Source organism: Thamnophis sirtalis, unplaced genomic scaffold (genome assembly GCF_051295495.1).
Source record: "Thamnophis sirtalis isolate CommonGarterSnake01/CBP01778 unplaced genomic scaffold, rThaSir2_p1.2 scaffold_8, whole genome shotgun sequence".
Lineage (NCBI taxonomy): Eukaryota > Metazoa > Chordata > Lepidosauria > Squamata > Natricidae > Thamnophis > Thamnophis sirtalis.
Genome location: NW_028261388.1, coordinates 78,682,846 through 78,710,244, shown reverse-complemented (window position 1 = coordinate 78,710,244; position 27,399 = coordinate 78,682,846). Strand labels below are relative to the sequence as shown.

General features: G+C 43.3%; 1 protein-coding gene across 10 annotated transcripts in view; it reads left to right on the top strand.

Moving 5' to 3' along the window:
• The window catches only part of CTNND2 (catenin delta 2), a 468,899-nt gene that overhangs the window by 225,811 nt on the left and 215,689 nt on the right, over positions 1-27,399 (top strand). For all 10 annotated transcript variants that reach the window (XR_015697560.1, XM_087721965.1, XM_087721966.1 and 7 more), the window contains exon 8: positions 16,837-17,031. Coding sequence is in view for 9 of the 10 variants with exons in the window: in XM_087721965.1 (XP_087578091.1) it covers positions 16,837-17,031 (195 nt within the window). In the remaining variant the exon portion in view is untranslated. The remainder of the gene's footprint in view (positions 1-16,836; positions 17,032-27,399) is intronic.

Genomic DNA, 27,399 nt, shown 5'->3' with positions numbered 1-27,399 from the left:
AACTGCTGTCAGCTGAATAAAATATAGTATATGGTTTGGCTTTAAAATATGCATTATCTCCGTTTTACTGTCCTGTAAATAAACTCTTTGTTGTCTTTCCTATTATCATTCTGGGACTCATTTCTACAAGTTTGGGAATGTTTGTTTGTTTTGAGGATGAACTAGATTTAATGCCCCATACTTTATAACATTATTTGTCTGGTTTCTTGGTCACGATTTATTTGGAGTTTGTTTACACAGAGGAAAGTTTTTGTTTTCTTTTTTCTTTGCAATGTAAGACTTGGACGTTTTCTTTCATTCCCACACAAATTCAAAAAGAAATTGGTCGTTTCTGGTACAAGAGCTGGTTTCATAAAGTTGTTAATTGTGGTACTGCCAATTTTCACATGGTTTTCCTTTTGTCTCTAAACCCTCAGGTAGACAAGTGTGTATTTGTTCTTTTGGAGAGCTGTTTGGAAATGGAATTGCACTCCCACTAGACACAAGCACATCCAGTAACAAAAAAATTCAATGAAACAGTCAAGGAGTTTGTCTCAATTATTGAAGACATATTTGTCAGAGAAAAGATTACTTGGTTGGATCGCCTGTCACATGAGAGTTTAATTGAAAATGTGGTTAATGTTAAGGAACAACTGCACAGGTCCTCTGTAAAGTAAATTATCATCCTAATACTTTTTATTGCAAACTGGGGAAGAATACTAAAGTGTATTCACATTGAGTGAGACAGGCTATAAATTTCCTTGAATTTCCATCATGCAGTATCTGTCGGGCAAAGAGGCAGATACTTAGTGGAGGAAGACTCCAGTTATGGGACTATCTGGTTACCTAAAGCCAGTGGTGGGTTTCAAAAAAATTTCGAACCTACTCTGTGGGTGTGGCCTCCTTTGTGGGAGTGGCTTGCCGGCCATATGTTCTCTCTCTCTCTCTCTCTCTCTCTCTCATTCCTTCCTTTTGTCTCTCTGTCCCTTTTTCCTTTTTTCTTTCATCTCTCTCTCACTTTTTTCTTTTTTTCTTTCTTCCTTCCTTCCTTCCTTCCTTCCTCCCTCCCTCCCTCCCTCCCTCCCTCTCTCTCTCTCTCTCTGTGTGTGTGTGTGTCAGTGGTGGGTTTCAAAATTTTTTGGAACCTCTTCTGGAGGTGTGGCCTGATTTCTGCTGGAACCTCTTCTAACCGGTTCGGTAGATTTGATGAACCGGTTCTACCAAACTGGTAGGATAGCAATAGCAATAGCAATAACAGTAGACTTATATACCGCTTCATAGGCCTTTCAGGCCTCTCTAAGCGGTTTACAGAGAGTCAGCATATTGCCCCCAACAACAATCCGGGTCCTCATTTTACCCACCTCGAAAGGATGGAAGGCTGAGTCAACCCTGAGCCGGTGAGATTTGAACCGCTGAACTGCTGATCTAGCAGTCAGCCTGCAGTGCTGCATTTAACCACTGCGCCACCTTGGCTCATGCCAGTGTCTTGCAGAGGAACCCACCTCTGCAAGACACTGGCAACTTGTTTAACAATGATCAGGATTACAATATCTGTTAACTATAGTTAATGCTTGGTTACTAGATGAAGACCGTCCTTTCATAATGAGGAGTAAGACATAGGCAAATATAATTGTTGGGCTTCTTGTCGATCTGGAGCTCTGTTATTGCTACAGAAGCCTTCAGCCTTGCCAGCTGCAGAGGAAGAAATAGGCTGAGGTGTGTGAGGCCTGGCTGCAACTAGTAGTAGGGCAGCTCCACCACACCCCATCCCCAGCCTAGCTTATTTTTTTCCCCCATAAAGTTTTTTATTTTTCATCTTCATAACATATAATCACATGTATACTATTACATAGCCAACGTCATATTGTATTATTAAATGTTTACATCAATTCATCTTATCATCCGTGACCCGACAAAAGGATGAACGACAAAACCGTGCCGACTAAAGCTGGCTGAGGAACTCTGGGAGTTGAAGTCCACAGGTCTTAAAGTTACCAAGGTTGGAGACCACTGGTCTAAAAGGTTTGACATCACTGAAATAGACTATTGAACCCTTTTCAGTCAGGACTCATTCTGGGAAATCTCATTCATATTCTAATTGTGGACAGGAGGCCATTTGGCAAATGTAAACCAACCCACCCCCCCCAAAAAAAAACCCTAGTAGAATGAGCAAGCATTGGGAAAATAAATCTCAATGAGGAATGTCTGCTTGGGTACTTGAGGCCACAGGGTATTTTATTCCCAGACTTGGCTTGAAGAACAGTAAGTATTGTGATTCATCTCGGTTTCCAGACTTCTTGTCCACCAAAAGTGCCAAATTTTGAACATTTGCATCATCTTTGCGACAGGTCAAAACTTCTGTCTCTAGCATGTTTTTTTAATTGGAGTGCTTTGAGATTTGATGCCAAACTTTTACTAGAGAAGATCTTAGTGTTCATAAATCCCTGGTATGCATGCTTGAAACCAGGGGTGGGTTTCAACCAGTTCGTGGCGGTCCCTGCGAACCGGTTGGTCGCCGAACCCGGAAGTAAGTAACTTCCGGGAACGGCGAAGGGCGCGCCCGCCCGCCCGCGGTCGTTACCCGGTTTTGATGAGTTTTCCGCTTCCACGCATGCGCAGGACGCATACAGTGCCTGCGCGATCATCCAGGAGCAGCTGGAGCGTCGCGCAGATGCTAGTACGCATGTGTGCACTGCGCGCATGCACGAGGACGCCGCCGGCCCCGTTCCAACCGAACCGGTTGGAACGGGGCGAGAAACCCACCCCTGCTTGAAACCATCTAGTCTAGCGTGGCTCAGGATTTCATAAATGCCATGGAATTCTTTCACAAAAAAGAGTGATCATACCCTGGATATGGTTTTTTTTTCATTTGTAAGTAAAGATCTTTAAAAAATGGGGATCTAATGTATAGTCACAGAAAGAAAAGTTCTTAAACTCATGGTTAAAAGATAAATAAATGTAGCAGATTATCTTTTTTATGGTATTTAAATTAGTCATTTTGACCATACACTGTATTATATTACCTGTTTATAGATAGCCATTCATAGCAAGGCTGCAAGAGAACATAATTTTAATTCAGTCTACTAATAAGATGTGTTTAATCCTTTCTTGCGATAACAAAATGTTATGACAGTTTTCTGTGTACATATCCAGAAAGACTTCTTGCAGAGAATAATGCAGCATTATCTGAGTTATAAATTAGGGATATAAAGTAAAGCTGCGATCATTTTGAACTGGATATTGTTTAGTTGCTAAATAATATTTTCTGCTGCTACAGGCAGAAAATATAACTTTTGGGAGAACGAAAATCTAATTAACTGACATAAATTGATTACATCTTCTACTTTAATCCCCTCTTGTTCATATTAATCCTTTAGCTAAATTTGGATGTTTTCATGTGCAGTGTTTCTAAATGACAATATGTGGATATTGAGAGAAATATACAAAGGCCAGTTCTTGGTTGAGTTTTCTGATTCTAATAGTCATGAAACTGGTTTCTCCCCCCCCCCCCTGTGCATCGCTTGGAGAGTCCAAGTGACGGGTTAAATCAGTCTGGTTGCCCTGGGACTGAAGAATCTTTTTCCTTGGCCACATGCCTCCTGGTGTTACTTGGCCCCAGAATTTTTCCTCAGTTTGTCAGTTCAGGACTTATATTTGTGAGCTCCAGAGTAATTTATTTGGCTTGGACTCTCCTCCTAGTTTTTTTCCCTTTTTCCTTAATTTGTTCTTTCCCATAACTAACAGTTTAATTGTCTCCCCTTTTTGCTTCACATCGTTTGAATTCCCCTAGAAACTTGGAGGTAGGCGTGGTGTGTGTGGGGGGGGTGCTCCGCTTGCCGCGCCCCCTTTGGATGGCAGCGGAGAGCTGCCGCATTTGCTTTAAAGGGCAGCAGGAGCGGCGAGACTTCCGCCAGCTGCCGGTGTTCCCCTCTTAGTTGGAATTTGTTATTTTTGCGATTTTCTCGCCGTTCGGAGGGCGCAGCCTGCCGCGGAGGAGTGCGCGGCCGTTTCAAATCAAGTGGCCGCCATCTTTACTTCCTTCTTCTCCCTTGCACTGGAGCGGCGGCCAATTGGGAGGGCCTAAATTTGTGCCTTTTCTCCCATTGGTGTTCCCGCTGAGCCACGCTTCTGCAGATAGCCGCAGGGTGGTTAGCTGGCCTTGATCGGGTCACCGGCTGGGTGACTTCCACCCACAGTGTTTCCCCAAGCAGCGCTGGCGTCTTGGCCACCTTGGCTACACCAGCACAGGGAGGATTTTTAAGTAATTTTTTTTGCATTTTATCCACTGATTCTCCCTGATCTATCTGCCTGGTCTTGTAGCCTCGGCTGCTTTTCCACCTTCTCACCTCCCGTCGAGTGGCTGGATTCATTGCAGAGCCCCAGTTTTACTCCTCTGGATTTTTTTCCCCATAAACTGTTCCTGCTTCCACAATACCTGCGTGTCATCTGATCCAGCACCAGCCACCAGAGTCTCCTTCATCTCCTGACCTCCACCTGTATTGGCCTCTTGTCTGAAGTCTGTGCCATCAGGCCATGGAGCACCCTGGCCCATCTGACTCCCCTGATGGTAGACCGGGCCCCTCTCAAGCCCCTAGCAAGGGAACCTCTGCAGACAGGGGCAAAGGGGTAAGCAAGGGCAGGGTGGCCAGTCAGGATAGCCATCCCTATAAGGCGCCTTCCGCGATGGTGACTAGAGATGCAGAGAGGTGGCAGCAGGCTCTCGACAAACAATTCGAGAAGGCCCAACGCCAGGCTGTGAGGGAGTACGCTCAGCCTACCCCTCCTGTTGGGACAGTCATTCCACCGCTCCCAAGGGGGGGGATCGCCTGTCTGTAATTGATGAGGAAGTGGACGCCCAGGGCCTCTCCCCAGATAGGTCTTCTGGCTGAACCAGGCTCTCCTGCCTTCTCGTGTGTTTCTGAGTCAGGGCCCGCCCCCGAGGACCCTAACCCCAGGGGGGGGGAGCTCGCCAATCCCATTTTTTCTCGGCATGTTCCTCCTCCTTCCAGGGACCCTGTTGGTTCGGACTCTGCCATAGCTCAGGAACCTGTGACTGCAGTTGATTCTCTACTGGAATTGTAACAATAGCAATATATAATAACAGTAGACTTATATACCGCTTCATAGGCCTTTCAGGCCTCTCTAAGCGGTTTACAGAGTCAGCATATTGCCCCCAACAACAATCCGGGTCCTCATTTTACCCACCTCGGAAGGATGGAAGGCTGAGTCAACCCTGAGCCGGTGAGATTTGAACCGCTGAACTGCTGATCTAGCAGTCAGCCTGCAGTGCTGCATTTAACCACTGTGCCACCTTGGGGGGCTCACAAGGTGGGGGAGGTTGAGAAAATGTGAAATGTAAGCTTTTCCTAATTTTTATAACCTTACAGATATTCTGATCTTTTATGAATAATGCCATCTTTAAATTTGGTTTGCTTATAAAATCATTGGTCAGTCTAGAACAAATCTGTACAGCATGCAACCCACCAGTATTTTTTTTTTAAAAATATACTTGCTGGCACCAAGAAGGATTTACTGGTACTGCTGCCCCAAAAGATGCCCTGGCAAGCATTTTCAATGCCTCTGGGCCTCACTGCCACCATCAGCTCCAATACTAACTACCTCTGCTCCACTGCCTGCTGAATATTTGATTGGCTTTCAATTATTTACAATTGATCAATGTGATGGCTTCTATCCATTGTGCAGGCCTGCTGTAGAAGATGACTTTTACTCAGATCTGGATAGAGAAAGTGCAGCTGTTTTTGCCGCCTTCAAGGCATGGGTGGGTGGCATTGTTTATAGAAGCTTTAGATCATTGTTTAATCAATTACAAAGAAACTTTCATTCATGAGATGTAATCTGTAGTTCACACTCTTCAAACAACTAGGTCTTCTGTAAGCCCTTTTCTGGACTTTTCTGAGCATTTCCTTGAGGATCTAAACTCCAGCTGCTGTTTGTCTCTCACATCAGCAGAGCACTCCAAATTCCAGCATAACCTCAAACCCCTGAAAAATTTCAGGACCCCTACTGTTACTTATTAATAACAATAATAGGGAAGGCTTTCTTAACTACTAGCATATTCATTTTGGTTACGGTGAATAATTAATGAATCAAGAATCCTGTAGCAATTGCAACCACATAAGAGTGTTGATAATTTAGACCGACAACCAAAATAAAAATGATATTATTACATAGCCACCTAGTGGGGATCACGGCCTCCCTTCATAGCTGCAGCTGTGGCACTGAGATGAAACAGTAAAAAAAAAAGCCAGCATAATTTCTTTGATTATTTGGAGCCATCCTGCTCATCAAAGAAGTTTCATGTCTAAGATTTATAAGGCTTTAAAACAGAATTAAGGGGGGGTGTTGAAAGAAATGTCCTTCTGGGTTCGGCTCCAAGTGGGGAAGAAGGCACTGGAGACATGGAGGCTGCTTGGAAAGATGGTTTATTGGTGGACAGGACCACATGGCTTGAGCCCTGAACAGAAAAGGTGATCACATGCTTCAATGTTGGTGGAGAAGAAGAGAAGGGCTGAGGAAGGGGCTTGCTAGGCTTTTTATACCCTGTTTAGTCCCACCTCTCTGTTTCCTGTTCCTGTATAAGAAATGTATTCTGATTGGTTGTCAGACTCCCATGGTGCCATGCAGGGGGCTACTCTCTAGGCTGTTTTGAATCCAGGTATGAGTTCTCAGATGCCATGTGGAGAGTTGAGTAAAAGGCCAATATCATCATGCCTTTCTGTAGCTGCTGCTGAAGTCTTTATTATGTAAAGTGAGCTAGCCTGGCTAGTCTTAATGGGCCTATTGACAAAGTGGGGGTGGGCAGGAAGCTACAGGCAACTATTCTGTCTTTTAAAACATGCTTCTTTTCACATCCAGAGAAACATTCTGCCTTTTCAATATTTCCTAGGATATTTCATTTTTTCTGGGAGAGGGCTGGATGATAACTTCCCACAGGGGGATAGCATCTTATTTCAAAATTTTCTAGCAAATGGGGTACAATGGCAAGTGAAATACATTGTATATCTGAAGCAAATCAGGCAATGAAGCATAGTCTAAAATAGCTATTTGGGTGGTTGTTGTTTTTGCTTTTTTATCAAAAGATGACATATTTGAGATATATGCTTGTAAGCCTCGTTTCTATATTAAAAGTTAGTATTGTCAATATAGGGGGCAAAAACAACAGATGACCATTATATGGCAGGAAAGACATACCGAAAATTCTTTGATGAAATGTGATGACTATCCATAATTTTGCAACCAAGAGCAAGCGGTCCTATTACATCTTTCAGTTATATTTTGCTTAAATAAAAGATGCTCATGGGGAAGAGGAGGCAAGGAGTATTATAGACAATTGTTACATTAACTCCATGACATTCTAAGGTTTTGTGTGATGTTCTGGATACCGAAAACATCATAAAATGCTGAAAACAAAAATATTGTGAGATGTTATATATATGTTATTATGTGTGTGTATGTATGTATGTATGTATGTATGTATGTATGTATGTATGTATGTATGTATGTATGTATATAGTGTCACAACCCCTGGTATGCCCCAATTATGGGAGGAAGCTAACTGCTTCCATCCTCTGTCAATCGGCTTGTCACAAGAGACCATCACGACAGAAACCCAATATTTTTACTGTTGCCTTTGTTATATTTGTGTTTTTTTATTTATGCTGATAAATAAATGAAGGGAGACTAGTATAGATCTATTTCAAGCTATTTAGCTCTCAACAGCTAGCCATACCCTTACTGGGATTTTGGAGGCCCAGGTTCAAATCCCAGTAAGGGTATGGCTAGCTGATGAGAGCTAAATAGCTTGAAATAGATCTATACTAGTCTCCCTTTATTTATTTATCAGCACAAATACAACAAATGTAACAAAAAAGGCAACAGTAAAAATATTGGGTTTCTGCCTGGATGGTCTCTTGTGACGAGCCGAAGGACAGAGAATGGAAGTAGTGATCTTCCTCCCATATTTGGGCATACCGGGGGTTGTAATATATATATGTGTGTGTGTGTGTGTGTGTGTGTGTGTGTGCATACATACATACATACATACATACATACACATACACATACACACACACACACACACACACACACACACACACACACACACAAACAACCAGTGGTGGGATTCAAATAATTTAACAACCGCTTCTCTGCCCTAATGATCAGCTGGGTAGGTGGGGCTCAGTGGTCATGTGACTGGGTGGGCGTGGTCAACTCAACATCACTCACATCGATGGGCGCTTCGCCTTAGCTGTGACAATGTCATAAGGGTTAACCGGAGAGGCAGTTTCTGTAAGCAGGGCAATAAAGATTACGCTAGAAACAACTCAAGAATGTTTCCTTCCTGCCTTCCTTACAGGATTAGCCCTGTAAAGTTGAAAAAAAAAACAAAAGGAGATTTCTTCCAACAATCGGTTCTCCGAACTACTTAGAAAGTTACCAACTGGTTCTCCCGAATAGGTGCGAACTGGCTGAATCCCACCACTGCACACAACATATGTGTACATATATGTGACAGTTGTGGAGGTCAGCAAGTTTCAGCTGGATGTGTTGCCTCAGCACGCCAGAAGCTTAACAGAAGGCGCTCTCTTTATTCCGTGACAAGTAGGCCTTGTTATAGCCTTATAGCTTTATAGCTATATTGAGGAGTTTAGAAAGAGAGTGAGCAAAAACTGTTCTGTAGCAGGTGCCAGCTTTAACTACTTAGGGGGAAATTATGATGCCAATGGAGGGGTTGATTTGCAAGCCGTTTCACAGCAGTAATTCATTTCCAGAATCAAAAAATATATATCCTTAATTTAGCAGTAGGAAAACATTTGTGATACGTACGGGACAAGTTCTTCTTTGTTGCCCTTTTAGCATTAATAATAAGAGTATTTTTAACAAGGCATTATACAACATATGATTAATATTTTATTGCCACAAGCTTGGGATGGATTGAGGCGAGAGGTGATAATATTCAAGGTGTGTATCAGTTTTTACCATATGGCTCGACATATTTGAGAGCTTCAGTTAGCCATCTGCCACGTTAACATTTTTACAATACAATTACATTTTTGTGTATTTGAGTTTAGTGCTGTGTGTGTTCAGATGTTAGCACCCTAGGGTGTTAACATATTGCAAACATTATTCTGTCATCTACTTAAATAATGACATCAAGAAAATATAGCTGTGTACTAGAGATTAATTCTTCGTCTTAAAATGAAATGGCTCTGTTAATATAAGTACAGTGTACATGGCTTCAGACCCTTGTTAAGTTTATTTGCACACAATAACTGATTCAGTACAAGTTATAACTGGAAAATATAATTATTTCAACATAATTTTAGCTCATTTTCTAACATACATACTGTAATTGTTAGACATACATTCTTTGTTTGCCTTGCTGTGACTAAAATGTCTAGCAATAAAGTAAAAAAAAATACATTTTTTCTCTTGTTCCATGAAATATATTAGGTTCTTGTTGTGACTCAGCAGTTCTGCTGAGAGTCTTTTCGGGATCAAGATTCATTAGGCAGCTGGGAGTGGTTAGAAGCAAGTTGGGAGATAAAATGAGGGATGCTGCCACGCCCTAGTCGCTGGAGTCAACGTTCCTTCGTGTGTTCCGTGTTTGGTAAAACATTGTTTGATTACTAATCGTGATTTATGCCTGTTACACTTGGACAAGTGCTTTGGTGTTTCATGTAAAACTGATCCGTGGAGACGGTGGAAGAACTGCAGCGTTTGTAAGAGCTTTTGTTTTGAATTCTTATCAGAGATTTATATTTATGTTATTTTCTGGGCTCAAAGCCAGTTTGAACTGAAAACTGATAAAGGAAAGTCCTTTTAAGTTTGTCTGCCTGCGTTTGTTAACAAGCCGTGGGGGGGGGGGGGAGAACAGGTTCTGAATGTCAAAGTGGCTTGGCTAGAAAGAAGACATGTCTTATGTGGTAGAAATGGATGATCTGGATCCTTTCCTGTCAGGATTCAGGCTTAATCATGGATTAAAATTATCATAAATTACTCTCGATTACTTTTGTCAGTGGTTAAGAGAAGGAGTGTATCTTTTTGGTCATTTTAGGTGTCTTGGTAGCGTTCAGTACAATCAGCCATGGTATCCTGGTGAATCATCTAAAAATGTTGGGAGTTGGGAGAATCTGTATCTTGAGTGATTCTATTTCTATCTGAGAAGGGGGGGAATTGAATCATGAAAGACCATAGCAATTGAAGCCATAGCTGCTCCTGTGTCTTATGCCACAGGATTTGATATTCTTTGCTATGTTATTTAACATTTTGAGAAGGGACACAATGAGTTTTTTTTTCATGTGAGACTTAGGGGAAATGGACTATTTGGAAAGTCTTCTCTGTCACGATTCCCAATCTTTGAACTCTGCCATGGAGATTCATAGAACTCCTTCATTCTTGATGCTTTGTAATATGCTTAATGGCTTCAATCCTATGGTGGGTTGATTATTATTATTTTACTATATGCTGTTTTTACGGGTTTATTCTATTGCACAGTTCCCAGAATTTCCAGATTGACTTGGGTTACAAAAACAGAAAATAAAATTTAAAACTTGCATATATTTATTTCATCAGAAAAGGCAGACAAGATGCTACAAGCTATGCAAAATATCTCTTCTTTCACATATATTATATGTGTAGAAATCTTTTAAATGTTTACATATGTAGAAGTTCATGTTTGTGCGCATACCAATTGAAAAAATGAAGCATTTAACAGAACTGTATATTTGGGCATAAAGAAAAACAATATTAGCCTCTTAATTTCAATAGTTTTCTGTTGTGGCTCAGTAGGAGCCTTCGGAGCTGCTATCAGACTCTGACACAGAAACCTCCTGTGAGTGGTTTCAGGATGCTCACAGGAGAGGATATCGAGCAATAGCAATAGCAGTAATAGCAGTAGACTTATATACCGCTTCATAGGCCTTTCAGGCCTCTCTAAGCGGTTTACAGAGAGTCAGCATATTGCCCCCAACAATCTGGGTCCTCATTTTACCCACCTCGGAAGGATGGAAGGCTGAGTCAACCCTGAGCCGGTGAGATTTGAACCGCTGACCTGCTGATCTAGCAGTAGCCTGCAGTGCTGCATTTAACCACTGCGCCACCTTGGCTGTGGCTCGTTGAGGATCTCCTCCTGCGGATAAAAGACTGATGGTGCCACGCCCTAGTTGCAGAAGTCAACGTTCTCCGTTCGTGTGTAACCATTGAGAAAAGCATTTGGATAAGTGTCTTGATTTATGCAATTCTGTTGGGTATTAGTTTGAGTGAAGACTTTTTGCCAGAGCCTTTTATCTTTGTTTATTTTGGGCTCGCAACCAGCTCGAGACGGGACTGATAAAGACATTCCTTTGCAAGCTTCATTTGGCTTTCGTTTCTGAACGAACAAGGTGGGGGTCAGAACAGTTGTCTAACATAAGATACACCTAGTATTATTACTTGCATGTATAGTCTTAATTTTTTTTTTCCTTCACAAAATCTTACCCAGTCAACACAGTGGCCAGCCCAAGTACATTATTATTATTTATTTATTAGACTTATATACCGCTTCATAGGGCTTTCAGCCCTCTCTAAGCGGTTTTACAGATTTTTAGCAAATTGAGTCAGCATATCGCCCCCACAGTCTGGGTCCTCATTTCACTCACCTCGGAAGGATGGAAGGCTGAGTCAACCTTGAGCCGGTGAGATTAGAACCGCTGAACTGCAGATAACAGTCAGCTGAAGTGGCCTGCAGTACTGCACCCTAACCACTGCACCACCTCGGCTCAAACATAACAGAAGATTGTTGGATGTGTTCCTAGATCTAATACTCATTTCACAAAAGGTTCTTACAAGTCTGTTGAACCTCACTATTAAGCTGTTAATTGTAAAAAATAAATCCACTGCCCCTCCATGACATTTAAGGAGATAGTCCAGCATAAATTTCAAGGAATTTACGCTTAAAAACCTGTACATAAAGATTGCGGAACACAGTTTGAAATCACCTTAGTTTCTGCCAGGCAGCTGCTTTCAATCACATCCATTACTGAGCCTCGTGGCATGCTTTATGCCACCTGGTGGGGTTCATAGTTTACATTGTTGGATTCTGATCCAAAATTAAATAAGTACCTAATCATGGGCATTAAAATAATGACAGGTACTGGCCTTTTTTTTTTTTTTTTTTGATAAATTTACAGAAGTTTCATTTGCTTGCTGGGGACTGCTTTGGAAACATGCTGTATAGGTAGAAAGAGAGAATAGTATATTGCCTTTTTTGTTTTGCATATACTGTGTTTCCCCGAAAATACAACTGGGTCTTATTTTCTTTTTACTTACAAAATATGGCCTTGGGCTTATTATAGGGGAGGGGTTATTGTTTTGGGGTTGCCAGGTGACTGCTCCCTTGCGAACTGGCTCCCAAAGAGCCGGGCACAGCCTCAGGGGCAAAGCAGTCATGAGGTGACCAAGCTCACGAGCAACCACCTGGCAAACCCCCTCTCCAGCCGGGCAGAGCACCATTCACTGACCTAGGGGGTATCCCTAAGGCGTCAAGCCACATGGTGCTCTGCCCACTCCCCAGCTATCGCGGCGTGGCACATTAGGGATACCCCCTAGGTCAGTGCATGGAGCTCTGCCCGGCTGGAGAAGGGGGTTGCGCAAGCGTCTGTTCCGCCCCCAACAGGCATGCCTCCTAGCCTCAACATGTCCGGGCCCAGCTCTCCCTGCAGCCGTCGCCGCAGCGCTCCGAGCATAACATCTTCTCCAGTTCCAAACTCCGAAAGTCGGCTGCCGAGTCTTCCAGCATCAGCCGCTCTAGGAGTGTGCCAGCCCACAACCATAGAGCGCACTCCTAGAGCAGCCACAAACCACAAAAGTTGGCTGCCGAGTCTTCCAGCAGTGGCTGCACTAGGAGTGTGCCAGCCCACAACCATAGAGCACACTCCTAGAGCAGCCACAAACCACAAAAGTTGGCTTCCAGCAGTGGCTGCTCTAGGAGTGTGCCAGCCCACAACCATAGAGTGCACTCCTAGAGCAGCCACAAACCACAAAAGTTGGCTGCCGAGTCTTCCAGCAGTGGCTGGAACAGCCACTCTTCCAGAACTCTTGAACTCTTGAAATTTGGAAGCAATTACTCACTTGATGCATTTGATCAATCAGAAGTTTTGTATCAATTGCAATTTCTAGGCCAAATAGTAGGTCATTTCCAAAGACAGATTCACATAGAACGTATTGTAGTAGTAGTCTAGTCGGGCAATGATCAGGACATGAGTTACTATCGTGATCCAGATAGGGTGCTAACTGCTATGTTAGCCAAGATGAGCAAATACTACCCTGAATATGGTTTCCATGTGCTGTTTAGGATTCACAGGTCGCAAACCAAGTCTTTCGGGAGAATTGTGACTCCATTAGAAGTAGATATTATAAGATTGCTGCAACTCTATCTCTCTATGATTTAATTTGACCTTGTTTTACCTCCTTTCAATAGATTTTAGATACTCATTTTATTCAGAACTTCAGTGGTATCTTTGGTTCAGTTTAGGGTTGGGATGAATGACTGGATGTTGTGAACATATTGATGAAAACTCATCCTGCAGTAGCAAATGATCTTCCCAGTACTTTCATTTGAATGTTAAATAATTTGAGGGAAAACACTAAATCCTGAGTCCATAGCAGAGTTCTAAGGAATTCAACATCAAAAAGAAATTGTTATTAAGTTAAGAGTGGTATTACTATAAAACTATGTGCCCAAGTCCCAACCTCTGCGGGTGATGCAGAAGACAATGGGGTTGAATGCTGCTGAAAGATATACTAGAAGCAGGAAGATCACAGTCTCCTCTTTGAGATCTTGATAGAGGTATTGACCAGAATGACTAATTCATCTTTAATGGCTAAATATTGTTTCTTTCAATTAGTCAACAAAAGTGCATGAACACAGTGTTTTTCTTTCCCTTAGGAAAATGTGCCCTATTCTTATATATAGGCTGTTAAGAAGGGCTTTTGCCTCTGTATTATATCTCAGGCTTTATAGTTATATCTCTTGTATAAGTTTAGTATAACTACAGGATACAGATCCTCTCTCCAAATTGCAACTCAAAACAAATTGAGAAAACTTTATTGATGAGAGATTACAGCCAGGAGATCTGTTTGCTGCAAAAGTCTTAAGTCTTAAATTGAAAGGTGGCCTTACCCTTCTGTTGTAGTCCAGCAGGAGCCGTTGGAGCTGCCACCAGACTCCGACAGTGAGGGGCCCTATGAGTCAGCTCTGGAGGATGTGGAGGACCCTGGACAGGGTTCTAACTCTGAGCAGGGCGCAGAGAGGCTGGTTGGCCACCAGGAGGCACCTGAGCCTTGGACCAGTGGGGAGGAGACAAGGGTTGGAGGCCAGTAGTGAGTTGTTCCTGGATGCACGCCATCGAAGAGCTACTAGGCGTCAGGAACAATTACGCAATTACAGGAGGTGATTGTACTCAGCTGGTGGTCATTAGGCTCCTCTCCAGACTATAAAAAGCTACTGGTGCACATGCCCCTCTTTGCAGAAGTCAACGCAGGATTGAATGTCGGAGGACATTACTGTGAGCTTGGCAGGCTGGATAGCTGCCAAGCCTTATCTGTGTTTATTGCTGCCTGAGTTTGTCTGAGTTGCTGCCAAGGTCCTTATCTGTTTGTTCTGCTTGGCTTTCAGCCCCCGAGGTCTTGGTGTCTTGCTATTAAAGTACATTCCAGTTAAGCTTGTCTCGGCATTCGTTACTGGATGGAGGAGGGGGTCAGAACACCCTTCTATCATGAGTGGAGTGGAATGCCTTTCCCTGAAGTGATTCTTTTGTGGAGGAAAGATTGTTTCTCCTAGATTATGCTAACAAATGATCATATAATTAGTCCACTGATTTTATTTACACCAAATCATTCCCCAACAGAAATCTCTTTCCCTGTTCTTTATCTACTATGGAAGATATTCTTTAACTTGTTCCGCTAGCCCCATGTCCCTACAGTAGCTTCATTTCATCACTGTTTAATGATTTGGATCCAGACTTTCTATAAGTGGAATTTCATTCACAAAGCAGTTCCCCTGGAGGATAGAGAACATAATGTTTGTTTTGCTTTGTTCTGCTTCTTGCAACTATCTGTGCTAAATGTGAAGCTTGTATAGAGGGCTGGGGAGCCATATTAAATTGGACTGCATGTAATGAAAGAGGAATAAATGAGAATTGCCTTTATCCCCTTTCTTTTATTCTGTATGCAAATAGAACTGGAGTTGTCTTAGAGGAAAAACATATTGAAATTAGCTTGGTTTCAGAGCTTAACAAAGTATAGGAAGTAATTTTGATATTCATTTGAATGTTTGCTCCTTCATCTTCTAAAAGGTTTCATTGGTAGAAATCTATTCTGTTTTGGAGAGGCGGGGGGAATGAGCCTAATTGCAAATGCAAAAAAGCCAGATTTGTGCAACAAACAGAATGGAACTGGAGGTGTCCTTGCTGATCATTATTAACACTATTTTATCAGTTCCCAGTATCTTTTACATTGAGTGGCACTTCCAGTTTTTGATCACTTTTTTAAACAAAAAGATAAATCCATAGACTTGATTAAGGCCTAAATCCACCACATTAAAGATGCTGAAAGCTAACCTTTCTCCCAGCTGTTTTTTCAAGAAAAAATAAGTGCACATGGAGTTCAGTGGTGGGTTTCAAAAATTGTTCCAACCTACTCTGTGGGTGTGGCCTCCTTTGTGGGAGTGACTTGCCGCCCATGTGACCGGATGGGAGTGGCTTGCCGCCCATGTGACCGGATATGAAGATGCCGACGACACTTGTCAGAACCACCTTAAATTACCTCTCACACAGCACTGGCATGCATAAGAATATGATGTAAACTTGTTTTTTAAAAGGCATCTTTGGTTGCGTTAAAACAACTTCAATACACGCAATGTTCTGATTGCACCACAAACGCAGTAGTCATCCTTACCTTTCACAGAGGCACCGAGTTTTATAAATATGAGCATGATAGTGTAGAATAATCATATCCAAGGACCAGTGGTGGGTTTCAAAAATTTTTGGGACCTCTTCTGTAGGTGTGGCCTGCTTTCCGGGTCCACTGGTGGAACCTCTTCTAACCGGTTCGGTAGATTTGATGAACCGGTTCTACCGAATAGGTGCGAACTGGTAGGAACCCACCTCTGATGCGGTTGATGAAAAATCAACCGCATACAAGCTGCTGCTGTACAATATAGAAAAAACTCTGATGTGTAGCCACTTTTGAATGCCTTTGTTTCCTTGAAAGTTTAGGTCTTCTTAACTGTAAGCTAATAAACCTGAATTATTACTGCCTTTTTGTATTATGTTTTTTTTTCTTATATGGAAAATACTATTTTTTTATTGTTTTAATTGGTTTGGTTTTTTTTTTTAAAAAAATTGCTTTTACTTACCAGAGGTTTTTAATAATGAATTCTTAATATTAATCGTGACCCGACAAATGCACGCACAACAAAAGCGCACCGGCAAAACCACGGTGAGAAAACCGCGATGTCATTAACGCACCCACAACAACACGCCGACAAAACTGTGCCCACAAAAGCGCGATTTAAATTAAGGTAAGGGTTAGGTTCAGGGTTAGGTTAGGGTTTAGGGTTATTAGGTTGTTATTACTTGTTTGTTGAAGGCGCGCTTTTGTCGGCGCACTTCTGCGCTCATTTGTTGGCGCGATTTCGACCTCTTGGTTTTCTCGGTGCGGTTTCGTCGGCGCGCTTTTGTCGAGCGCGCATTTGTCGGTGAACCAATGTTAATAATATTTTAAGAATATCTCTCTTTGCAGATGCTCTTTTTTCCCCCCCTCTCATAAAGTTTCTGATATCACTTTATTTTGCAGCTGGATCCCGGGCTTCATACACAAGTCAGCATAGCCATCTGGGCTCGGAACTAAGGGCGCTACAATCTCCGGAGCATCACATAGATCCTATTTATGAGGACAGAGTGTATCAGAAGCCGCCTATGAGGAGTCTCAGCCAGAGTCAGGGAGACCCTCTTCAACCAGCACATACAGGCACATATCGCACTAGCACAGGTAGGTGGAAATGCAGGTTGTTTTGCTTCTTACCTGGGGTAGGTGCATTGCTTTAAAGGATGGTTAGCTGTTACAAATAGAGTGGTTGAATTCACACATGAAAATTTTTTGAAATTGTTAAGTGCATCAATAATTCCAACAAAGTGGTCTATTTATATTTATCTTTGCTGTCTAACATTGTTTCCTTGATTGTTAATTTGCTGAAGGTGCATAGAACATGACTTTGTCATGTCATTAATAGATCATTTACAATGGGATTGTTTAATAATTTGGAGAATGGGCAAATTAATGAGGCATTGAGCAATAAATTTCTTTCCAACTTCATTCATATATATGTGTGTGTGTATATATATATGTGTGGGTGGGTGGGTGTGTATGTAGGTCTTTGGTTATTCGGGTTTTCTCCCGCGTAAAATCGGAGGTGTCTTGGCGACGTTTCGATGAAGTCTCATTCGTCCCTCCTATCCTTACATGAAACACAAACCCTCAACCAATCAGAACACACCTCCACCCAATCAGAACACAGCCAAGCTCCCACCCAATCAGCTCAAACCCCCACTGGCAGTTAAAAGGAAGAAACAGCCGAGATCTCACATTGCTCCTGGAAACATGAAGCCTGAAGATGACGAATGAGACTTCATCGAAACATCGCCAAGACACCTCCAATTTTACGCGGGAGAAAACCTGAATAACCAAAGACCTACATACTAACACCCGCGAAAACCTCAGAAAACATATATGCGTGTGTATATGTATGTATGTATGTATGTATGTATATATACATATACACATACACATACACATAGATGCATGTGTTCATTCATTTATTAATTTTTTTCTGTCACTCCATGTAAAGTAGTAATGTATTACTGTCAAACTTACAGAACCATTGATTCATTTGTAATTCATGATCATATATCAAACAGGTTGGTATACAGTTCTTAATTGGGAAATGTTCACTTCAGCCATGCAAAATAACTCTATCCTATGTAAAAAAAAACATAAAATTTTACAACTCTATGTAAAAACAGTAACCAAATCAGTAATGGCAATTAATATGTGAAATAATCTGATACTCATACCAGTCAAACCTAAAACTGTTTTTATATTAACATAAAGAGGATTAAAGTTAGATGTTATTGTCCTATTATTCTTTTTTTTCCAATTTTCTTTATATTGTTGAAATTTGCTCTCAGTTCAAAGAAGAGGATTGGTAAAACCAGAAGCTTGATTTTATTCTACTAAATTCTGAACAGTCTTCTCTGTTGGAGACATATCTCTATGCTTTCATTTTTCTAGTCTTGCTCTTCATGCTTTCTACATATGGTAGTTCAGTAGGTGGATGCAATCAATCCTATTTTTTAGGTAGGCTTGGATATCTTGGAAATTTCTTCCTGAAGGCTGTTAGTGTAAGTATAGTTTATAGTTCTTCCATGCTTTTCAGTCTCATGATTTTCCACAAATACTTTAGCAATCTCCCCAGAATTGTACCCTCAGTATCATACTGAGTATTAATATTCCAACTACCCCATTGTACAATATCTGACATCCACATTTTTAGAGTTTCTTATCAGCAGGCAGGGAAATAGCCTCTTTGTTGTTCTTGATTCCTAGTGTTAGAGTAACCATTAAAGTCTCCTTCTTACGTTATGTCTTAATATCCTAAACATGTATCTCAAAAGTAAAAAGCACAGGGTTCACCGACAAAACCGCGAAGCCCTTATCTGCACCGACATAAGCGCGGAGGGCAAATCCGCGCCGTCCGAAGTGCTAGGGAAAAAGGCGACCCTAGCGCGACGACATAACCGCGGAGGGCAAATCCGCGCCTTCCGAAGCGCTCAGCACCCTAACCCTAACCCTAAACCTAACCCTAAACCAAACCCCTAAACCTAATCCTAACCCTTACCTTAATTTAAATCGGCTTTCTGTCGCCGCGCTGTTTTAAAGCACCCTTCTGTCGCCGCGCTGTTATCGCCACGGTGATGACGTCACGGTTTTAGCGATGCGGTTTTGTCGCCGCTATTTTGATGAGCGCGATTTTGTCGGGCCACGAAAGCACAGTACTAGGAGAGAGGAAGAAAATTACAACATCCTGTTGGAAAATCAATAAACTTGTTATGAGCATTAAGAAATTAAAAAGTTTGGTTTTGTTTAAAAAAAAAAAACATTTCTTATTTAGTTTAGGCAGATGTAGCAATTAAGGCATTCTTCAGTCAGGGGTCCCAGCCACCAGGCCTATTCCTGATGGTTGGAGCAGCCTTTTAAGATGGAATGGCTTGGGACCAGAGGCCAGATATTGAAATAAATCTCTCCTGAATATACATGTCTGTAAGTCAAAATCTTAAGCCATTCTTAATGAAGTTGGAGAAGGATAGAGATAAAACAGAGGCCTCCAGTTATATTTCTAGCAAAGGATTTTAAATCCCAACTTTTCTAAGAGAATATTACAGTTGATGTTGGATGTTTTTTTTTCCTCTGTTTTCCTTTGGATTTTATTATGCTTTTGTTCTCTAATGTGCATAGAGATTGTTATTAGAGAAATGAAAAGAATAATAACTTAATCTCGCTAATGTTGTCTTTACACTTAAACCAGCAATTATCTTCACTAATGATAAACTGTTATTGAGCAATTTATTTGTTATGCCTGAAATAGCTTAATGTTTGGTTTCAGGCAAAAACGTATCATATAATACAATCTTTGTTATTCCAAAAATATAATTTGAAACGGAGTAACTGATACTACTTTTCATAGCATCCACCCTCAAATTGCTACAAATTTGGTGTTGCTGACAATAAGGAATGAATGTATTACGAATGTCCTACATTGATGACTTAGCAGTTCAAACAGAAATATCTATCTAACTTCAGTATTATGGATTCTTTTGTTGAGATTTTGATGGCTTAGTTCACATGTCTGTTTGTGTCAGTAAATAAAGATTAATAGCTGGTTTTAATATTTTAACAAAATTAAACTTACTTGGACCCAATATGATGATTTAGAATCTATTAAATTTTATTTCTGCCTCAGCAAATCATTTGATGCAAAAAAACAGAGAAAGATATATGTAGTACATAATTTCAAACTGGGATGATTTTTGCACTGCTGTATAATATGTAATCAATGAAGTGCTATATGAAAAGACTATTAAACATTATCCAAGCTGACTTTTCCATTTAAGTGGACAGTGATAATAATGAAGGAAAGGAAATCTGCTATATTAGCTAAACTTATCTATATTTCGGTTATCCATTTATTACCGAGAGCCGAGGTGGCACAGTGGTTAGAGTGCAGTACTGCAGCCACTTCAGCTGACTGCTAGTTGCAGTTCGGCGGTTCAGATCTCACCGGCTCAAGGTTGACTCAGCCTTCCATCCTTCCGAGGTGGGTGAAATGAGGACCCAGACTGTGGGGGCGATATGCTGACTCTGTAAACCGCTTAGAGAGGGCTGAAAGCCCTATGAAGCGGTATATAAGTCTAACTGCTATTGCTATTGCTATTACTGTTAGCAAGATAAATAGAACATATATTGGTTATAGAGAATAACACATATTCTATAGCAGGGTTCCCCAACCTCTGGGCTATGCCCCACTCCTGCCCCTCTCATCTTTTGCAGCATTTTCGGCATTGGTCGCTCCCACTGATGGTGGGCAGACACTCCCTTAGCTCCAGCAAGATTGTTTGTTGGAGTTTCCCCCCCCCCCCACCAATTCCTGGGCAGGCAAGGCGGCTGGCAGACACTTCCCTGCTCGGCCCGGGGTTCCCTCACGCTGCAGTTGGAAGGCGGAGAGGGACGTGGACAGGGTGCCTGGCTGTCGGAGCAGAGATGGCAGCGGGTGATGTGCATGAGGGACCCGTGACAGGCCCCATCCCAGGCAGCTGGACGCTGCTGTTGCTGGAGCTGCAGGGCGCTGCTGCATTTGGGGGCTTCTGCTCCTTATGCTGTGCTTTGCAGCAGCCGGAGCCCCACTGGAATACTGGGCTGCCCGTGTGGCTTCTCCCTGGACCCAGCTCCAGCAGCACTTCCTGGCCCCCTGCAGCGCTCGCTGCACCCCAACCGCTTCAGCCGCCGAACACAGGGGGAAGCCAGCCAAGCACAGCTTCTTGGAGCAGCACGCCACTCAGATCATGCGGTCTGGGGATTAAAAAAAAGTGAAGAGCCCTGGCCCAGCACACCCGCTTCCTGTCAAACCTTTTCACTACCATTTCAGTGGGCGTGGCTTGATGGTGGGGTCGTGTGACTGAGTGTGTTTGAGTGACGTCTAGTTGGCCATGCCCACTCAGTCGCATACCCCCCGCCATTTAGCCATGCCTACCGAACCAGTGGTAAAAAAAAATTGAACCCCACCCCGGAAGTAGCTATTAAGGTGAACTGAATACTGAGTGTATTATGAACCTAAGGGTTATTCAAGGAGGTAATTGAAAGATCTGTTGCATTTTTCTACTAACTCACTGTAGATGATTGAGACTACTTTTGGTTTTAACAGTAACCGTGGTTTTTCCCCCCCTAATCATTAAAGCAATGAACCACAATAAGTGTATATGCTCTGTTTTCATTCTAAATATAATGGGAGAGTTTTTAAAAAATCGCTGTTGAAAGTGGAATTATTTTTCTCTGAGATGCATGCTCGGATGGTTCCAGAAATTAGTTTTATAATCTGGACAATAATAGGTTTACAAGTGATATAAGAAAATTAAAACTTGTGTAGTAAACCATATTATTGAGACATCTATCATCCAGTCACCAAATAAGAGGTGGAGGTTATTCTTCCTGCATAGTCTATTAACTCTTCTTTCTTAAGTGATATTGTGCATAATGTTACTAAAGTTTTAATTCAATTTACAAACCATGATAATTACAAACCCGGAAAAATAATAATAAAGAACCACTTCAAATCAGGCTTGAGTAAAGTGCAGATTCTCCTAGGTGCTGCTTGGGATGTCGAAGCATGGGTTAACTTTAGCTTGCTGTCCAAGGACTGAGTTCAAAGTTCGTGTAGCCATGCCTCCTGCTCCCTTTAGAGGCTCAGTTTTAAAAACTCAGTCGCCCTAAAAGGACGCAGTTGGGGAGCTCCAGCCCTTGAGCATCAAGTTGGACTCTCCAAGCAGTGTGATTAGTATAGCCTTTTTTCTTATTTTTGTATAGAGTAGATTAGGGTAGTTATTTACAAGGCATAAGTTTCCTTTCATCGCCTTTGCGCTGAGCAGACCGCCCGGAACGAGCCTGCTGTTCGTGCCCACGCGGCTGAGGCTTCACTGTGGGGGGGCTTGTTCAGCGGCTGCTGTTGAGCCTGGGGCCAGGTAGGCAGTTAGGAGGGCCCCACCTAATTGTCGGAGGACTTATTAAGCACTCCGGAGGCTGTTAAAAGCCTTGCCGACCTCCAGACAGCCCCCAGTGCCATTCCGAGTCATGCGGCAACCATTTTGGATGGTTTAAAGTGTCGCAAAAATTTCTCTCGGCTGTTTCATTGCCGCTGCCTGTTTCCATCAGCAGATCGTTTTACCAAACTTCTGGCTGCTGCCACTGCATGTCTTCAATCTCGTCCAGTGAGACTCGTCCTGCTGATCTCATCATCCAGGGAGGAGGCGTGTCGGGATCTCAGCATCACCATACGCACGCCCTAACAACACGGCTTTTCCATAAATCTGGAGAAAAGCCACCTGTTTCAACCACCAGAATCCAGCATCTGGGCACAGTGATCGACTCCAGACTTTTCAGTGTTCCTCACACAAGAGAGAATGGACAGCATCACATCACTTGTGCGTCCAGGTCGGTGCCTCTTGTGATGCTAGCCCAGCTGCTGAGAAAGTTGATCTCATGCTTCGCAGTGGTCCCCTGGGCATAGCTGCATGCACAGGAGCTTCAATGGTTCCTGCTTCTGATTCAACGGTGCAAGGCCAGCAACTCCAAGAGGATGGTGAGTGTTCCTCCACAAGTGCTGTAGTCACTCAGATGGTGGCAGGCAACAGCGCTGAAGAAGGGATCCCTCTTCAAGGAACCAGAATGCCTGGTCATAACAATAGATGCCAGCTTGTATGGCTGGGGCACCCATCTACAGACACACGTGACGCAGGACAGATGGTCTCCAGCGGAGTTCGCCCACAACAAAAATTGGCTGGAGCTCAGGGCCACCAGATTAGCCCTGCACCACTTCCGGTGGCTCATCAAGGGGTCTCACATCCTCTTATTGACGGAAAATATCACCACCAAGGCGTACGTCAATCACCAGGGCAGAATTCGATCGAAGGACCTGATGTCAGAGGCAGAAGCCCTGGGGCGTTGGGCAGAACGCCATCTCCAGTCCATAAGGGTGGACCACATTTCAGGGGATGAGAACGTGACAGCAGACTGGCTCAGCAGAACAACCATCAGCAATTCGAAATGGCGGCTTCATTCATCACTGTTTCACCAACTGACCCAGAAGTTCGGCCTTCCGACAATAGACCTGTTCACCAGTCCAGAGAACACACACCTCTCCCGGTTCTTTTCAAGATTCCAATGCTCTGGTGCGGAAGGGATGGACGCTCTTCAATGCCTCTGGCCTCCCGGCCTATTATACACCTTTCCACCTCTCCCACTTATCCCTCAGGTGATTAGGAAGATCTTGCTGGAGGGAGCCGAAGTACTGCTAGTCGCCCCACACTGGCCAAGGAGGTCCTGGTTCGCCGACCTTGTCAGCCTGTCAGTGACCAAGCACTGGCGCATACTTCAGGAGCAGATCTCCCTCAGCCAAGGGGTCATAACACACCTGGACCCTCAATGGCTCCAATTAGTCATGTGGCACTTGAGGGGGACCTCCTGAGGCAGGACAGCTTCTCTGACAAGGTCATTCGCACCCTCCAGGCGTCCAGGAGACCTTCTACTGTGTGGATCTTTGATGCAACATGGACTATCTTCTTGGTGTCACTCCCATCACATCAATGCCACAATAGCAACAATTCTGCAAATCCTGGACTTCCTCCAGGTGGGGTTGGACAAGGGCCTCGCCCCCAACACACTTTGGAGGCAGATGGCAGACCTAGCCACCATCTTGTCCAGAGACGATTCTCAATGGCTCAGCAGACACCCAAGGGTTCACAGTTTCCTAAAGGGGGTTACCAACCTACGCCCTCCGACAGTACACCAGTAACTTAGAAGTTATCAATTGTCTTGCAGACCCTAACATTGCCACCATTCAAACCAATTCACTCAGTTAGTCTACAGCATTTGTGTTGTAACACATGACCTTTGTGTTATACATTCGGACAGAGTCATTCTGCGATTGGATCCAGCATTTCTACCAAAAATTAACAGCTTATTACACATTACGCAGGAAGTCATCCTCCCCAACTTCTGCCCCAGTCATCCCAGGGAGCGTGTCTGGCACAAATTGGATGTGCACCATGCTGTGCAGGTATACAAAAGAGGACAGCTTCTTTTCGCAAGTCAGAATTGTTCTTCATATCATTCCAGCCCACCTCAATGGGCAGGAAGGTATCATTTTCCACCATAGGTCGTTGGCTTACGAGCAGCAATCCAGGCCTGTTCCTCCTCGTATAACAGCACACTCCACGAGGAGCACTGCGACTACAGCCGCTTGGGCCACTCAAGCACCTATTGAAGAGATCTGGAGGGTGGCTACCTGGTCTCTGCCGTCACCGTTCATTCGGAATTACAGACTGGATTCCTTTACATCTGCAGAGGCTTCATTTGGAAGGAGAGTTTTACAGCAGGTCCTTGTGGGTCCTACTTACTTTCTTCCCATCCTGGGACTACATAGCTTGGGTATGTCCCATGCTTGGACACGCCAAGCAGCGCCTAGGAGAATGACCGTTGGCTTACCTGAATGGTCATTCTCTAGGCGCTGCGGGAGTGTTCAACCCCGCCCTGGGGTCACCTGCGGATGCGTGAATCATCACCTCCATGGCATAGACCTTACTCTTTACAGCATCATTTTAGGTCTCATACCTTCATTTTTTAAACTGAGCCATAGGTTCACCATCATGGGTTTAGATGGTACTTTGAGTTTAGTTAGGAATTCTATAGGGGGGCAGAATACCTGTTGGATTCACTGGTGATAAACCTTGAGATCATGGCTTGATCCATTTGGTACCTTGTATCTGTTACATGCTCTTTAATAATTACTTTGGTCATATTCCACGCTGAGTTGAAATTCTGCAGAGAAGCCCAGGGATGATATTTTAGTTGTCATTGCCTGTTTCCATCTGGACTGAAAAACCATCATATTTTATAGGGCAAGAATGGGGGAGAGAGGAATAGTCTGAGTAAAGTCATCCACACTCTAGCCTCCACTTTCATGAAACCCATCTGTTGTGACTCAGCAGAAGTTTGCTGTGAGTTGAGTCGGGATGCAGGAATATTGCTCCAGCTGTTGCTCGTTAGTGTCGTCTTCTGGAGATAAAAGGACTGATGGTGCCACGCCCTGGTGGCAGAAGTCAACGTTCGTTCGTGGTTCGTCGTTCGTTTGTGGAGAATTCAGTTCCGTTCCTGTTTGAGTTTGTGAGACACTTGGATAAGTGATTTTGCTTCCTGAAAACCTGGTGCTGTAAGAGTTTTGTTTCTGCGTTCTGCTGCGTAACCCTTGTTGCCAGAGACTTTATCTATGTTTATTTTGGGCTTGCAGCCAGCGTGAGCCAGGACTGATAAAGTTATTTCCTTTTAAGGCTGTCTGACGTCTGTGAACGGATGAAGAAGGGGGGTCAGAACACCCATCTATAGTCAGAGTGACAATAGAATCACAGTTAGGAATTTGAAGAGCTGATGTTTAAAAATTGGATTGGTGCAAAATGGTGCAAAACTGGAGAAGGGGCCAGGTGGGGATTATAGGGACATTGGTTATTGGCTCGGCCTCAAATAAATTGAGTATTGCGGAATTTAAGGGTGACTTAGTCCCCATGAATTTCCTACTGCTGAATGAACGACTGCCTTAGGTATTTGAAACTGCTGGATTTTGTGGGGCATCTATGTTCCAAGAATGACTCTTCTGGGTCTTTGGACAAATCCCATGATTTTTCCCCCCCTGATAATTGAATTCTAGTTGGTTTTCCTTGTAATGCTCTGCTAGTATTCTCACTGCTCTTTTAAGGCCAATAAGTGTTTTTGAAAGTTTTGCTGCATCATCTGTATAGATTAGAACAAAGAGGTTTTTTTGCAAGTGGTTAGCAGTAAAAGTTTGTGTTGTGGAGATGGCCTACCATGGAGTTGATATAGAAATTAAACAAGAGAAGGGCCAATATGCTACCTTGTTTGATACCTTTCTTGGTTTCAGTGGCACTGGTGAGATGGTTTTAGCGGTTACGTTTTACATGTACAGTTGATATGTAAAATCAGTTTTACAGGATTGCAAATAATTGTACAGTTGAGGAGGCCTCTAGCTTTTCCCAAATTTAATTCAGGATATCAAATCAGTGCTGCTTTGAAGTCTATGAAAACAGCATACAGGAAGTTTGGGTTGTGGAAAAGAGTACTTCTCAGTGAGATAGAGTACTGTTCCGACCCCCTCCTCTGTCCAGTAATGAAAGCCGAGACACGCTTAATGAGAATGTCCTTTAATAGCAAGTCCAGACCTTTGGTGGCTGAAAGCCAAGTAAACAAACAGATAAGGACCTTGGCAGCAAGTCCAACAAACCTTGGCAGCAATTCAGACAAACTCTGGCAGCAATCCAGCCTGCCAAGTTAGTTTTTCTTTAGTCCAAGCATTGACTTCTGCAAGAAGGGCATGGCACAAGCAGTCTTTTTTATAGTCTGGAGAGGAGCCTAATGACCATCAGCTGAGCGTAATTACGTCCTGTAATTACATAGTTGTTCTTGAGCCGAGTTGCTCTTCGATGGCGTGCATCCCGGAACAACTCACTGTTGGTTTCTGGATCACTCTCCCTTGTTTCCTCCCCACTGTTCCAAGGCTCAGGCACCTCCTGGTGGCCAACCAGCCTCTCTACGCCCTGCTCGGAGTTGGAACCCTCTCCAGGGTCCTCCACATCCTCCAGGGCCGACTCATAGGGCCCTTTGCTGTCGGGAGTCTGGTGGCAGCTCCAACGGCTCCTGCTGGGCCACAACAGAGTACTAAGCATTGATCAGTAGTGAATCAGCCTTCATTAAAGCCAGTTTACTCCTCTACAAGTATGTTCTCTTTTCCAGTCAGTTCTAGAATTTCCATTGTACTTAGAAGGGCAGTTAGCTGCTTACTTGAGTTCATTCCCATGTGCAGTAAGGATTCTCATCCATCAGTGCGATATTGTACCTGGGTGATTTCTGCTCAGTTTGAACATAGCCCTTCATGGTATTGGACCTGGGTACTTGAGAGACCGCCTGCTGCCAATTACCTCCACCAGACCGATTAGATCCCACAGACTAGGCCTCCTCCGAATT